The sequence below is a fragment of the Brassica napus genome, chromosome C1 (assembly GCF_020379485.1).
Source record: "Brassica napus cultivar Da-Ae chromosome C1, Da-Ae, whole genome shotgun sequence".
Lineage (NCBI taxonomy): Eukaryota > Viridiplantae > Streptophyta > Magnoliopsida > Brassicales > Brassicaceae > Brassica > Brassica napus.
In genome coordinates, this window is record NC_063444.1 from 33,269,639 (window position 1) to 33,284,514 (window position 14,876).

The 14,876-nt window shown below is 34.0% G+C and overlaps 1 protein-coding gene across 1 annotated transcript; it reads right to left on the reverse strand.

Moving 5' to 3' along the window:
- Window positions 1-7,466: 7,466 nt before the first annotated feature.
- Window positions 7,467-14,445, reverse strand: LOC106384621 (TIR-only protein-like). The gene is made up of 2 exons (XM_013824559.3): window positions 10,446-14,445; window positions 7,467-10,125 (listed from the first exon to the last, which is right to left on the reverse strand). The coding sequence occupies exons 1-2, from the start codon at window positions 10,925-10,927 to the stop codon at window positions 9,957-9,959; spliced, it is 651 nt and encodes a 216-aa protein (XP_013680013.2). The 5' UTR covers window positions 10,928-14,445; the 3' UTR covers window positions 7,467-9,956.
- Window positions 14,446-14,876: the final 431 nt, after the last annotated feature.

Consider the following 14,876-nt stretch of genomic DNA (forward strand, 5'->3'; position numbering starts at 1 on the left):
AGAGATTTTAATGGAGTGTCGTCGCTTTTGGAGGCTAGACGTTTGGGATTAATTTGGGCAGCTGAGAGCATGAATTCTCACAAATTGCAGAAGGTGAGTTTTGAGTTGGAGGACTATGAGTTGGTGGGTTCTGTGAATAGACCTAAGGCGTGGCCTGCGTTTCAGCGTACGATGAGGAGTTAAGGGGTGTCTTGAAAAAAGTTGCAGAATGGAAGGTGAGCTCAGTAAAGAGAGTGGCTAACAAAGCTGCTTTTATGATTGCTCGGAGTGTGACAAAGGAAAGGAGATATCAATCGTATGTAGCTCAAGGTAGTCCATCTTGGTTAAGGAATTTGCTTGCAGAGGAAGATATGAGGTCCATAATGCTATAAGGTGACATTAACCGGAGAATTTCATTGGAGTGAAAGAGTATCTGGTGGGAGATCGTGTTTGAGGCCGTGATCCCTTTATTTTTGTATTGGCATTTGCTCGTCTTTGCTTAGGAACTTGGTTTTGTCCTTACACTTCTCAAACATTTCTCTCTGAGTTAAAAAAATAGAACAACATCTGGTCCCATCCACATATTTAATTTTAAAGTAAATTCCAAAAAATCTAAATTCAATTTGAACAATATATAATGTGTTATAAATTAAGCATTGAAATGATTATCCACTTCTTTACCAAACTCAAGCACTATGATCATCCACTCCTTTATCAACTCAAGCACTATGATCATCTACTCATCAAACACTATGATCACCCACTCATTTACCAAATTAAGCACTATCTTTGTTATTTTATGTATTGTTGTTCACTATAAATACCATCACTCATCTCACTCTTTTGTACACCATAAACAAGAACAAGAGTAATTCATCAAAGAATCATTACATTTTCTTCTTCCTTCTTATAATAAACTCTCTCCCTTATACTAGTGTTATTTGCTTCCTACGGGTATTAAATTCTACTCTTATTTAAATTTCACGATACTATAAATTATAAGTTATTTCATAACACGTTATCAGCACGATCACTCTGCGATTCGGTAAAATTTATTTGTATAATTTATACCCTGTTATAATGGTCGGTATACCGCCTCTACTATTATTTATATCATGTTATAATGGCCGGAATACCGCCTATATTATTTACTAGTAATTTAATTTATTTATTGGTCGGCCGAGCCGCCTTATATTCTGTTTATTATTTATTGGTCGGTCGAGCCGCCTTATATCCTGTTTATTATTTATTGGTCGGCCAAGCCGCCTTATATCGTGTTTATTATTTATTGGTCGGCTGAGCCGCCTTATATTCTGTTTATTATTAATTGGTCGGCCGAGCCGCCGTATAATTTATTTATTATTCTGCATTGATCGGCTGAGCCGTCGCATGATTTGTTGTCATATAACATAAATATTTCATTGTCATAATTTTTCACTTTTATGAAATTTTATAGATTTGATTGATCGTTTAATACGATATTTTCAGACTGATTTTTGGTGCACTCGATTTAACCCCAACGGTCACAAAGAAAAATTTTCAAAAATTTCCCCTTTCTCCAACGGTCATGAACAGTAATTTTCATCTATAAATACAACTCATTTTCACTCCATTTCATCATCCAAAACATTTCATCTTCTCTCAAAAATTTCAAATCGCTCTCCTCCGATTTTTCATTTCAAGAAAGATGATTCGCGCACTTTTGTTTTTATGTGCCATTTTTATTTGTGTTTCTATTTATGGTTTATTCGTTGGAGAATTTACTCCGAGTGAATTTAAGATGAATATCGATTTAATTTTCTTTACATCGCTTCTCCTTGTAATTGCTTGCATGATTAATATAAATGGTTCATTTTAAAATTGCATAATACTATAGTCATATGACATATAATATATTAAACATGACTAATGGTTGTCCATATGCTAAAACGCATCGATCGATGGGTTTATGGGCTATAACGCATCGATCGATGGATCTACTAAAACGACTTTGTTTAATTTAATTCTACACACTGTAATGTGTATCGCTTATTGTTAATTGGTTTGGTTCGGTTAACACTCCAAACAGAAAACACCTTTATAACGTGTAGTTGCGTTACCGATTTGCTCGTCTATTCATTGAACCATGCACATGCACACATGTGTCACCAATATGCTTGTTTGATAATAATACGTTTGGTCAAAGTTATAATACTAAATTGGTTTGTTCAAAAAATAATATGTTTGAATTGGTTTGGATAACCATTGGTTTATATGGTTCATGCTATAAATAATTGAGAATCATTAATTAATATTTGCAATATAATCTTTGATTGGTTTGATTGTTTGGTTTTAAAATCTTTGAGCACTAAAGAACTTGATATCATTAATAATCATCAACGCTTGTCTATATGTAAGAATAATAGTTATTTGATGAATTAAATTTTGCTTATTATACTTTAATATGCTTCATGGTTTAATGGTATTAAGGAAACATACTTTATGATTCATGGTCTAACATCATAAAAGAAATTATTTGTAATCGGTTAGTTTTGTAGTCGATTAGTCTTTGGTCTAATATCATAAAATAATTTGGATTATATGTTGATATTTACTAATGTAATGGCCATGTTTATATGAGCAAAATTTAAAGTTTTCAGGATTGTGTATTCTCTCGGAAAGATATGTACAAGTTATCAGCCAATTCAGAAACGTGAACAGCTGAAACTTTCATCGCCGATATACTTCTGTTTATAAGATAAGTATTTTTATGCTTTATATACAAGTTTAACAAACTTGATTAGATAAATCAATTTACATGAAGTTGGCAGTGATATAAATTTGTTCATTAAATTGATTGATAGGTTAAACTTTGTTAAATAGCATGAGAGTAATAATATAGTCTATATAATAATTACTATGAAAGTTTTATTTATTTTCTGATATAATAAGACACCTTTGTTAATACATATTTATATATATTTGAAATATTTTGATTTTATTACCATTTATATTGTGGATTTTAAGTTTAAAGCTTGACTCTAAAAGATCCATAAGTTTTGGAAGATAATATATATAAAAAGGTATTATCACCTGAAGTGATTACCTAAAGCTCATTTTGTATTTTGCATTTAAAGATTACAAGACCTGAAGTCTGTAAATAAAGCCAACTATGTTGGATGTTAAGTTTAAAAGTAAAATTTCTTCAAGAAATTTTTTTATGATGCATATATATTGAAAAATATCTATTGATAAATCACGTCTAGTTGATTATGATTCATTCTCCTGGAGAGAATAAGATATTTAAAAAAAAAAACTCATAAATAGTTGTTTTAGACGTGAGCATAAATGAGGTCAAGGTCCAAAGAGTTTCTTTATAGAACTCATACTCTCACTTAAAGTTGAGAAAATAAACATGGTAATAAAGAAAAGATATTATGAATTCATCTGAAGATGAAAGAAAATTTATTGTGTGTACAATACAAGGCAGTAAAAACTTATAGAATGCTTAAAAGGAGGATCTATATGATGCTCCAGAAGTGTACATAGTATTACTGCACATAAAAATTCAATTTAAAGTTTTTAAGAATGCAATTTAAAGTTCTTAAGGTATTGTATTTTTATAAGTATCAAAAGTTAAAAGGATCTACGAAAAATACATAACCCATGTAGGATATAGTGTTGATTAAGAAAATGAGATACATTCGAGATTGATAAACCTGTAGTATTATCATCTCGAGGGGAAGAGTTAAAGAATCTCACTTTTTATGATAAGTCAAACATCCAGAAGATTATGTTTACACTAAAACTAAGATTGATGAATTTTTCTCAAAGTAAATCCGTAAGATTTTGAGACACTTATGTTGAGACAATAAGCAAACGAAATGATATATACATTTCAATCAAAAATAATTCTCAAAGCAGTATAAGTATTTTAGAGAAAATATCTACAGCCTCTTATATATTGTACTACATAAAGATTAGTATAATGAAGATAAATGTATAGTAAACTAGAAGTTTACATTTGGCATGAATCAGTTAGACCATTTTGGTTCATTAATAATGCGAATATATACTTAAAGGTCATATGCATAGTCATATAAGAACCAGAAGATTCTTCCGAATGATTTGACATATGTTGCTTACCCATAAGATAAAAGGGTAATATGGTTTTCACCAGCCAAAATAAGATATTGGCATAAATAACGAAGATGTTAGTGGACTGATCACCCACTATGCATTTTTATAATATTGGTGAATTCACTTCTTAAAGTCTTTAACGACTATAGCACATTCACTGAGATAAGTGCTAAACATTTTGAGCAACAATGGTTCGCATCAAGCCAATAAATATTCACTAGTTCTCCCCATCATTGGTATAGAATCAGAAACCAATCATTTTCATCTAAGAATGTTGGATGTTGCTCCGCCACAGAGCTTCAAATGAAGATGTGTTTTCAAATGAGGTTGGAAATATATGTTGGATATAAATCTCTATTGACACTTAAGAATCCAGAGCCATCCCCGAAAAATATAAGTAAGGCTATACATGAATTCTAAAAGTGAGTTAGTACTTCCAACATAAGGGAGAGAAAATAAACAGCTGGAAAAGAAAATAAGTTGAAATGAATTATCATTGATCCTCGGGCTAAACACAATGTGAAATAGAAGTCCAAAAGATAATTCATTTCAAAACTTACTAAAGCAGTTGCCAGACACGACCCATATAAATATAGTGATCAAGTCACATATACCAGCTGTAAATGCTCCAATAAGAATAAATGTTCTACAAGAACAATATCAAACTGCTAGTCACGCCTGCAGCGTGGTAGACAGATTGGTTCCAAAGATAAATCCTCGTAAATGAAAAAGGAGCATATATTGATAATGGTCAAAACGAGGCAATATAGTTTTGTATGATCTCCAGAAGAGAAATTAAACATGACTGACGAAAATTCAGGTACCTGAGACAAATGAAGAGATCTCAATAAGTTATGTCATGTATGAAACAAAATGGAACCGATAAGAAAATTGACGTCGATGATATTATACATGCAAAGTAGCAGTTGATATAATAAATGAGAAAGAGGATCATGAAAGAAAGTCTATTGAAAAGTGTACACAAAGAAATGATTGGCCAAATCAGAAAGATGCAATAGACAAAGATATAAACTTCTTGTGAAATAGAGAAGTATTTGGACCAGTAGTCCATACACTAAAAGGTGTAAAACAAGTGAGATGTAAATGAACCGTTGCACACAAAGAAGGATCAATATGAAATTAATTGTGAAGAGACATAATTTCATGTGGTAGATGCAACTAGTTTCAAGTTCCTTATAGTCTGGTAATAAAGGAAGAACTTGAATGAAACAATCCACTTGAAAAATGTTAATCCCTGAAAGTATAATCCATGAAGGATTGATGATATCAAAATCATGTTCCCGGGAACTCTGCATATTCGATCGAATTGAAACAAACTATTTTATGGAATATATGAAATATTATAAGGTTAACAAATGTATCCATTTGTATTTATCAAGAGATTATAAATCAATAGAATCATGATTTGAATATAATCAAAACTCCTGAAGAGTTATAGAAAAATTATATTTTGGAAGAAAACTCTTGACAATACTATATTGTTTTATGTATTCTAAACTGGAGATCTAAAACTAAGATGTTATCATAAAGATCCTTAAAGTATTTTATTTAAGACGCTCGTATATGTTTGGTCCTGAAATACCATACGTAAGAGTGTTATTTAAGAAAATTATTAATCTTTTTCATTACTGAAAGATGTAATTTCATATGAAAAGAAAGAAAATCATAATAGTAACTTCTATAGTTACAAATGAATAATTCGTATGTACGAGACGAATTTCTATACAATTATATGTAAGAAATTTGGTTTGAAATCCAAATAGACCAATAAACTATTGTCTAAGTCAAAAGAGAATTATGGACAAGAAGTCTAAAGGCCCTAGATATCATAATAGAAATGAATAGAGTTTATTCTCTTAAGCTTAATTCTCTGAAGAGAGTTGATTGGAATGCATATCCTGAAGATATTATTTCCAGAGAAAGAAATATGATAGTAAGTGTGGTTGTACTCTTTTTCCTTATCATGGTTTTTTTTTCCCATTGGGTTTTTCCATGACAAGGTTTTAACGAGGCAACAAAGAACATACAAAAGATAGACAACCAAAGAGAATGTTACAATTTGAGAGATGAAAATCTATCATTGTTCTAAAGGTTCTATGACTACTCATTCGAGGGGGAGCTTATGTAGTTGTACTCTTTTTACTTTTACTACGGTTTTTCCCATTGGGTTTTCCATGACTAGGTTTTTAACGAGGCACCACGTAATACAAGATGGATGATCAAGGGGGAGTGTTATAAATTAAGCATTGAAATGATCATCCACTTCTTTACCAAACTCAAGCACTATGATCATCCACTCCTTTACCAACTCAAGCACTATGATCATCTACTCATCAAACACTATGATCACCCACTCATTTACCAAATTAAGCAATATCTTTGTTATTTTATGTATTGTTGTTCACTATAAATACCATCACTCATCTCACTCTTTTGTACACCATAAACAAGAACAAGAGTAATTCATCAAAGAATCATTACATTTTCTTCTTCCTTCTTATAATAAACTCTCTCCCTTATACTAGTGTTATTTGCTTCCTACGGGTATTAAATTCTACTCTTATTTAAATTTCACGATACTATAAATTATAAGTTATTTCATAACATAATGCAGTTTTTCAATTATTATTTTACAAATACGATTAGTCCTCAAGTCCAATTCTCTTCTTCCTCTATTTATCAGCCGACATCATCCTCTCTGTTGACTCGTTCTTTCCGTCGAATAGTTCGGTGATCAACTACAATAACTCGGTAGTTTACACTAGTCCAAAAGAGTTCTATGTACCTTAACCTTTTGGAGTTAATTATAATTGGGCACGAGATCTAAACCAAAATAATATATAATCCAAAGCGTTCTAAAAAACGAGTTAAGTTATTACATACATAGATAATTTGGAATCTTTTGTATAACATCTATTAAAAGCACAAAATTTTTATTTACAAAACTAAAAGAGGAAATAACAGAAAATAACGTGTTAGGGATGAATATATCATAATCAACTTGCATTGATTTAATCCGTTATATTTTGCATCATCATTTAATTTGGTTACAAAATAAGTCCCCTTTGAGAGATAAGAATCAATACAACTAAATTAACTTTTGTAAAAAAAAAATTGAAAAATGATCAGTCAAAACCCAAAATGCTGGCAGTTCAGGTGACGGTTTTTCACATCTGGAAACAGAGGGACAACTATCTCCACAATGACATCTCTCTTCCTCTTAGTACCATCGTCAAACTTATTGACCGTGAGGTTTGAAACGCCATCACAGGAAGAAAGGTAAGAAAGCGCTTTGATGGTCTTAGGTTTTTTTTAACACCGTTTAGTTTCAAGCTAAGAAGGAAAAATTCAAACAGTCGGCTTTAAAAAAAAAAGTAAATAAACTAAAAAGAATCACCAATATGTGATATAAAGAGTTCAAAAGAGCATAGATAAAACCCGCCAAAGATTGAGATAGCACCAACCAACAGACTGGTTTTTGTACTAATTTTCAAGGTATAAGCTTTACTGACCACCCTCCTAACCGAGTAGTTGTTGCAGCCAAAGGGAACATGACGAGCCAGAGGACTATGATCTCTGATCTCTGATCTCTTACCGCTTCCACTCTATTTTGCAAGTGAGAGTAGTGCAATGGATACAAGATAGAATCATGAGCAAGAGAAGGGGTCCATAAAGATGATACGGTTATGTCACATGTTTGCCATCGATATGGAAGATCCAAAATTAGATGCCAAATTGTAAAAACATAAGCTCAGATCCTTGAAACTAGCTCTTCTTTTTTTTTATCCACAATAGCGGCTTGAGAAGAATTCAAATTTTAGGAATCTGTTTCTATAAGATAATTCCCACCAATTCTGACCTATGATAGCCTAACAGTGGCCAATAACTTATTAACAAAGAGAGAAAACAACATGCTATCGAAACGTCGAGGAGGTTAATCAAACCAATAAAACACCAAATCCATCACTCCAGAAGGATCTGGAACTTAACGAGAAGACCGTCACTCCACCAGGAACCAGAAACTCTTAAAAAGTCTGGTCAAAATCCATATAGAAAAACCGAGTAAACAAACACAAAGTGCCACACCGACGTAGTACTCGTCGAAAATCATCGAATCTGCTTGTCAGCTACAAGATCTAACCCAAGAATGACCAAAATAGATCACCACGACCACAAAACACAGATAAAGAATACGAGAGGATAACAAATAAGAACATAAAACATGAAAAGAATGGAGAAGAAAAACAATTGATTTCCGGCGGACGCAAGAAAGAAGAGAGATTAGGGTTTTTCCCAAACCAGCTTGTTAGTTCTGCTCTGGTGGTCTCATGCTACATTGACTTTTTTAACTTTCTTTTGATCATCTGCAAATCTTAAACGTTCTCTCTCTCTTCTCCTCTTTTCTCTCCAGCGCCTCTAGGGTTTTCTCCTCCATAGTCTCGATTCTCTAGCGCCGCTGCACCTCTTAGGCGGTAGCCGGAGCCCCTCTGTCTCTTCCATGCTTCTCCTTTGTATCTTTGTGGTCTCTGCTTTCTTTCTCTCGGCGGAGGTGGTCCTCTTCCAAGGATCTCTGGTTCAGATCTAGTGGTCTCTGTGTAGATCTGGGGGTACTTGGTGGTGTCGGTGGAGCTTGAGGGCGGCTCTCCACTCGCTGGGTCTATCTCTGGTTCTTACTCCGAGATCTCTGTCCGGAGGATTTTCTTCTTCCTTGGGGGGGTTTCCTCGAGGTAGTGGCGCGTGAGGATCCGAGTAACCTGTCTCGGTTTCGTCATCCTCTCAGTGTGGCTGGTTGGAGTCGGTTTTCTCAGCAGTTTAGGGGCCTGGGTCCGTGGATCTAAGGTATCTCATCCATCTTTGTGTTCTGCCGGTGATATCTGGTGGTGGCGCGTGAAGTGTACCGGTGAGTGGATCTGTCTCTCTGCGGTCTTCGGTGGCGGCGCGTCTAGGTTAGTCAACTGCGGGTGCGTCTTGGCGTGTTCTGGTGGTTGGCTGCTGCTCAAATTTTTGTGTGTGCTCGGCAGTGTGGCTCTCCGTATCGCTGTCTCTTTCTCCTGTGAAACCTTAGTGCGGTTTGGTCTAAGCTGGAAGTGCTCTGGTTTTGTGGTGAAGGATAAGCTTCACTGGTGCTTTCGACTTTCTTGTCTACTTGTAGGCGCTTCTCCGGAGGGGGTGCGCTCTTCCTATATGGCTGTTCTATATGAGCACTCGGTTAAATGGGTGTAACGGTCCCGGGTAGGAAGGTTGGAGGCAGCAATCTTCAGTCTTCTCTCTCCGAACGAGGGCATCGTCGGTTGTAGATCTCTCCTCGTGTTGCCGGTGTGGTTCCTCTTGGGTGTACAAGCAGGTTCGAGATGTGATTCTTTGTGAAGGTAGTGGGTTGTGGGTGAATCAGAAGTTGTAGGAACCGTGTGTTTCAAGGTTTGAGGGCTCATTTTCCTCCGGTAGCTCGCGGTAACTGTTAGCTCACTCCGTTCATGCCTTCTCTTCTGGTCCATCATCGCTTTGGTGCTGTCTGGTTCTAATCCCTTTCTCTAGTTCTTTCGCTTGTTCTATAATCGTTATTAGGTTCTTTTGCTTAGTTTAATTTCTGTTATTCCGCTACCTATGAACTGTGTAATCTCTGTCTCAAACTGAAATTCTGGTAATAATGCTTAACATTTTTTACAAAAAAAATCTGCAAATCTTAATTGTTTCTCCTTGTTTTTTTAATCTTTTTCGCCAAGTTGATACCTTTCCAGATAACTTATTTATCTAAACATTTTCATTTTGCATGATATTTACATTCTTAGAAAAATCCATAAAAGAACTAACTAGCTATCAAATTAAATTAAATTAAGTTAATAAAAGGAAGATAAGACACGCTTTATTATTGATTGTTGTATTGATTGACCTACGCAGATATGTTCTTGTACGTGGGGGTTGATGCTCCTTAGTCTCCCCTGTTCAACATCTAACAAATTATCGATGACTGCATCCGATGCCATAGTCAAGAACTCTGACCAGTCTCTGCACAACAGTATTAGACGTTTAAATAAGCTAATTTTTAAATCAGGTTAAAAAAATTAATGGTATAGTAATAAACATGTAGTCTAATTGGGTTGTATTAATATTGTTGCTATGTCATGATAGCCTAAGCTCAACACATGTCTTGAGTTTATATATATGAAAAAATAAGTTGTCTTATAATTTAAAGTTTTATGTTTAATCTTTCAAGGTTATCAAATAGTATTTTAAGATTCGTTAGAAAACAATGAAAGTACGCATTGCATATATTTGATAATAAATCATAAATGAATATGTTTGACTGGGGGAACCCAAGAACATACCCATTAGATGTGTCAAACGTGAGTCCTACGGTGTATTTTGCTTCCTCGAGAGCCAATTGAAGCCTCCGGATCTCGGCAGCCGGACGTGTGCGGTCATTCTTAACGCAGAGTTCCGATGGCTTGACATTGCAAAAGATTGGGATGATTCTCTTCTTGTTCTCCATGAGCCTCATGAGTTCATGGAGACAGAAGTAAGAGTCGCAGTAACGAGGAGAGAAAACCGCGATACCAACACTGCATTCTCTTATCGCTGCATTGACCTCAAAGAGAAGTCTATCCCCAGGCTTTAAACTCTTGCTATCCAGAAAAGAATTTAAATGTAGTCTAGTGAAATGATCATGTAATAGACCTGAAATTGTCTTCTTGGTGTCGATCCTGCGATGACTGATGAAAACATCACACAGGTTTGGGTTAGGTAGGGATGGGTTTCTTACGTATCTTGTGTTTGCGAGTTTTGAACAAGATGCTACCAAACGTTGCATCTAGCAATTTTGAACCGACGAGAAACAAACAAAATTAATTGGATCAATGGAAAGACTGATTTAGAGATGAAGAATTTGTTCTATTTTAGTTCCTTTGAAAAATAGTACTAGATCGCAAAAAGAGCTAGTTTTAGATTCGCAAGAAATAGATACATGTGGGTGTCTTTATTTATAATGGTTTTCGCTATGGTTTGTTAATATATATTGCCGAATATTTGTTCTTCTCACGCTGGTATTCAAGGAATAATTCAACGTTCATTTCCTTACATTTGCACTTCGAGAAAAGAATTGGTAATCGTATATCTTTGAAACAATTTTTCTCTTTGACTTGCAAGTATTCTTTTGTCTTCTCTCATATAGTTTGACGAAAAAACCATCAAAGACGTATATACTTTTTCTAATTAATTTTCTTTTGTTTTAAATCATCAGAGAAAGGGAGAGCTATTGAAACGGTCACCACTCTAAAAGCAAAATCCTTAAGCAGTTACTCCCTGAATGCTACATAAGGCACAATTTTTTTTTTAAGCTGCTAGCATGTAAAACACAATCATACCTAAGCTAAACTGAAAATTAGTCGCAGATACAAGTTTTATATTAGAAATTCTATAAATTCACACTCGATAAATTAACGAATACTATAAATTAATAAATTTTCTCGATTCCGAAATTCGGCCGGTTTAAAATATGACACAAATCGATAAAATAATAATATAAATATCTTTTATAAAGTCCTATATAAATATATTGTCCCACGAAAATAATAAATTAATAATCTATCTATATATACATTTTATATAAATACAAACTAAATAATATATTAATGATTTTATATTCCAAATTCTAATGATGTAGATAAGTATTTGGAATACTTCCAAATATCTTATTATTTGTTTTATTAATTATTTAGATAATTATCTTTAATGTTTTTAGGGTTTTATGGTTTTTTATATATAGTCGTTTAGACTTAAGTTTGTATTCAGTTTATGATTTTATTGATTGATTAATAAAATTGAGAGTTTTTTCTTTGTTCCTTGTTTTCCGTAGATCATTGGTGATCTCAACGAATTTAAGAAGACATTGATCTTAGGCATTCTTAGACTAAATAAGATCTTTGTATTATTCTAATTTTTTGGATATTTTCAGAATCAACAGATCTCTAATTCTATCCCTAGAAGCTTCCGCTACATCAGTTGGTATTAGAGCCAGCACTTTGATTTCTTAATTGAAGTTTGATTCTATTTTCTTAACTATGTCGCTTGGGTGTTATTATTACTTTGATGAATATCCGTTTAGTTCGACGGAGGATTTGTACGGGAAGTACAAACATATTAGTGGTCCTCCGATTTATGATACATATGGTGAAGACGTGATGATTGTGGAGCCAATGGATTTTGTATTCAGAGAGTTCAAGACCATGCATGCATACGTGAAAGATTTCATGGGTTCCATAAACAATGGAACATTGAGATCTAACGGCGGAGCACGAAATTTGGAGCAAAGCAATTCACGTTTTGAAGATTATATGGACAACAGAACGATGTAGATAAGTATTTGGAATATTTTCAAATATCTTATTATTTGTTTTATTAATTATTTAGATAATTATCTTTAATGTTTTTAGGGTTTTATGATTTTTTTATATATAGTCGTTTAGGCTTAAGTTTGTATTCAGTTTATGAGTTTATTGATTGATTAATAAAATTGAGAGTTCTCTCTTTGTTCCTTATTTTCGGTAGATCATTGGTGATCTCAACGAATTTTAAGAAGACATTGATCTTACGCATTCTTAGACTAAATAAGATCTCTGTGATTATTCTAGTTTTTCGGGTATTCTCAAAATCAACGGATCTCTAGTTCTATCCCTAGAAGCTTCCGCTACATCAGTTTGGAACCCAGACCACCAGGCCTGGTTTCAGACTGATCAAATCATCAAACCATGGCTGATGGGGTCATGTTTCGAAGATATTCAAAGTCTTGTTGTTTCCTGCTCAGCATCTCGTGATACCTGGCTTACACTCACAAGATACTACAACCTTCCTACGTCTTCCATGCTGTTTGAGCGTCAACGTAATCTCCAAACCATCACCAAACAAGAGAAGTCTAAGACAAGCTCATCTGTAACCAGTTAACCTCTATTGGTAGTACAGTTTCTGAAATGATGAAGATTTTCAGTGCTCTGCAAGGTTTGAGAAAAGACTACAAGTCTGACCAGTATTGAAAGTGCTGTAGATCTCTTAGCAAGCCTGACCAGGGACCAAGCTAGGTTGTAGAGTATAGGTGCACGTGCACCCACTAGTTATTTAGATTTTTAAAACTTTTACATTGGAAACTGAGGGCGAATTGGCTTATTTGGTTAAGGTGCACCCACAAATTCTTGAGAACCCAAGTTCCATGCCCCTGTTTTAACTTATATCATTATTAATTATTTAACTTATATTAATTAATTATATGCACCTAGTAAAAATAAAGTCTGGCTTCGCCCCTGAACCCAACCCTCGAAGATCTCATCCCTCGTCTTCACGGCCACAATGCTCAGATTCAAAGGTACAATTTCTCGACTAATGTCACTCCACATCTTGAATTTAATGTGGAACAAAAAAGTATCAATCAGGCCAACTAGAACACTGGTGAAAGGGAACAATCTAATCAAAGGTTTGGTAGAAGCTAAGGCTGTTGTTCCTTCTCCACAAGACGCCACGGGTTCCATCAACAACTATCATCCTCTGGATCATCCGCTTCATTTGTGTCATCTGGTGACAGACCATCTTGTCAAATATGTGGAAGGTTTGGTCACACTTCTCTACGTTGTTGGCACAAGTTCAACAACTCCTATCACGATGAGGATCTTTCAGTGGCGCTGGAAGCTATGCAAATAACAATTGGCTACCCAAACAGACAAAGTGCCATGCGATGTTGAAGGCCCAAGTAAACATCTTTGAAATAGACCATGTTGCACAAGAGGTAAAACCAAACAAAAAGATTGCAGAAGTGAATGTTAAGTATGAGGAGACCAGTAATAAACTTCTCAATGATTTGGTTGTTAAACAAAAGCAAAATCAAAGATTGGAGCAAAAGATTAAAAAGATGTGGAAGATGTTCGAGCAGAACAAGAGACGAATCAACTCCTCGAAAAACAGTTCATTGACAACTAAATGAATCTAAGGATGCAGGATAAAGGATCTGAAACTTTAGATCATATATTATCTGTAAAATATATTTGAAATTATATTTAGTTTATTTTTTTATTATGTGATATATATTTATATAAACTTAATAGTGATATATGAGATTAATTATTAATATATTTATACAGTTTTCTCAAAATAAATATTTATATAATAAAATTACATTAATGGTAATATATGAGTTAGTAGTTATTATCATATTAAAAGAAAACTTGCAAAAAAAAGTTTTATAAGAAAAATTGTACATGTCATGATTAGTATGTCATTATTTTTATGTGACATGTTATCATTTTTTGTTGAAATTAAATATAGTGGTGACATATGTACAAATAAGATTTGACAACATACAGCGTTTCCACTGCGATTTACTATGGGTATGAAAGAAAAAATTGAACATAATTAAACAAGACGTGGGGGTGGGGTGGGGGGGGGGGGGGGAACTTATCCTTGGATTCCTCCTGGAAGAGGCAGGCTCAGTTTGGCAACGTACGAAGTCCAGAAAGTGAGCCAACATGATAAAAAGCCCATTTAGTGACTCTTTCTTTATTGTGTACTAGTATTAGATCCCGTGCTACGCACGGGCGTAATTTTACTTAAACAAAAACAGTTTTCGGTTACGTACATATATAAAATAACTTTAATTTATTAAGAAGAAACAAATCAGTGACAAAGTTAAAACTGATTAACCATGACATATGCAATTAACTTAGATTAGTTTAAAAATTACATTGATCTTAATTAGCTTCTTGAATATAAATCTTTTT

Bases quoted from the DNA above. Each gene is read 5' to 3' on its own strand.
- LOC106384621 (XM_013824559.3), bottom strand. From the start codon at position 10,927: ATGCAACGTTTGGTAGCATCTTGTTCAAAACTCGCAAACACAAGATAC. The intron at 10,126-10,445 runs GTATGTTCTTGG...ACTGTTGTGCAG, and splicing joins ACGTTTGACACATCTAATGG to AGACTGGTCAGAGTTCTTGA.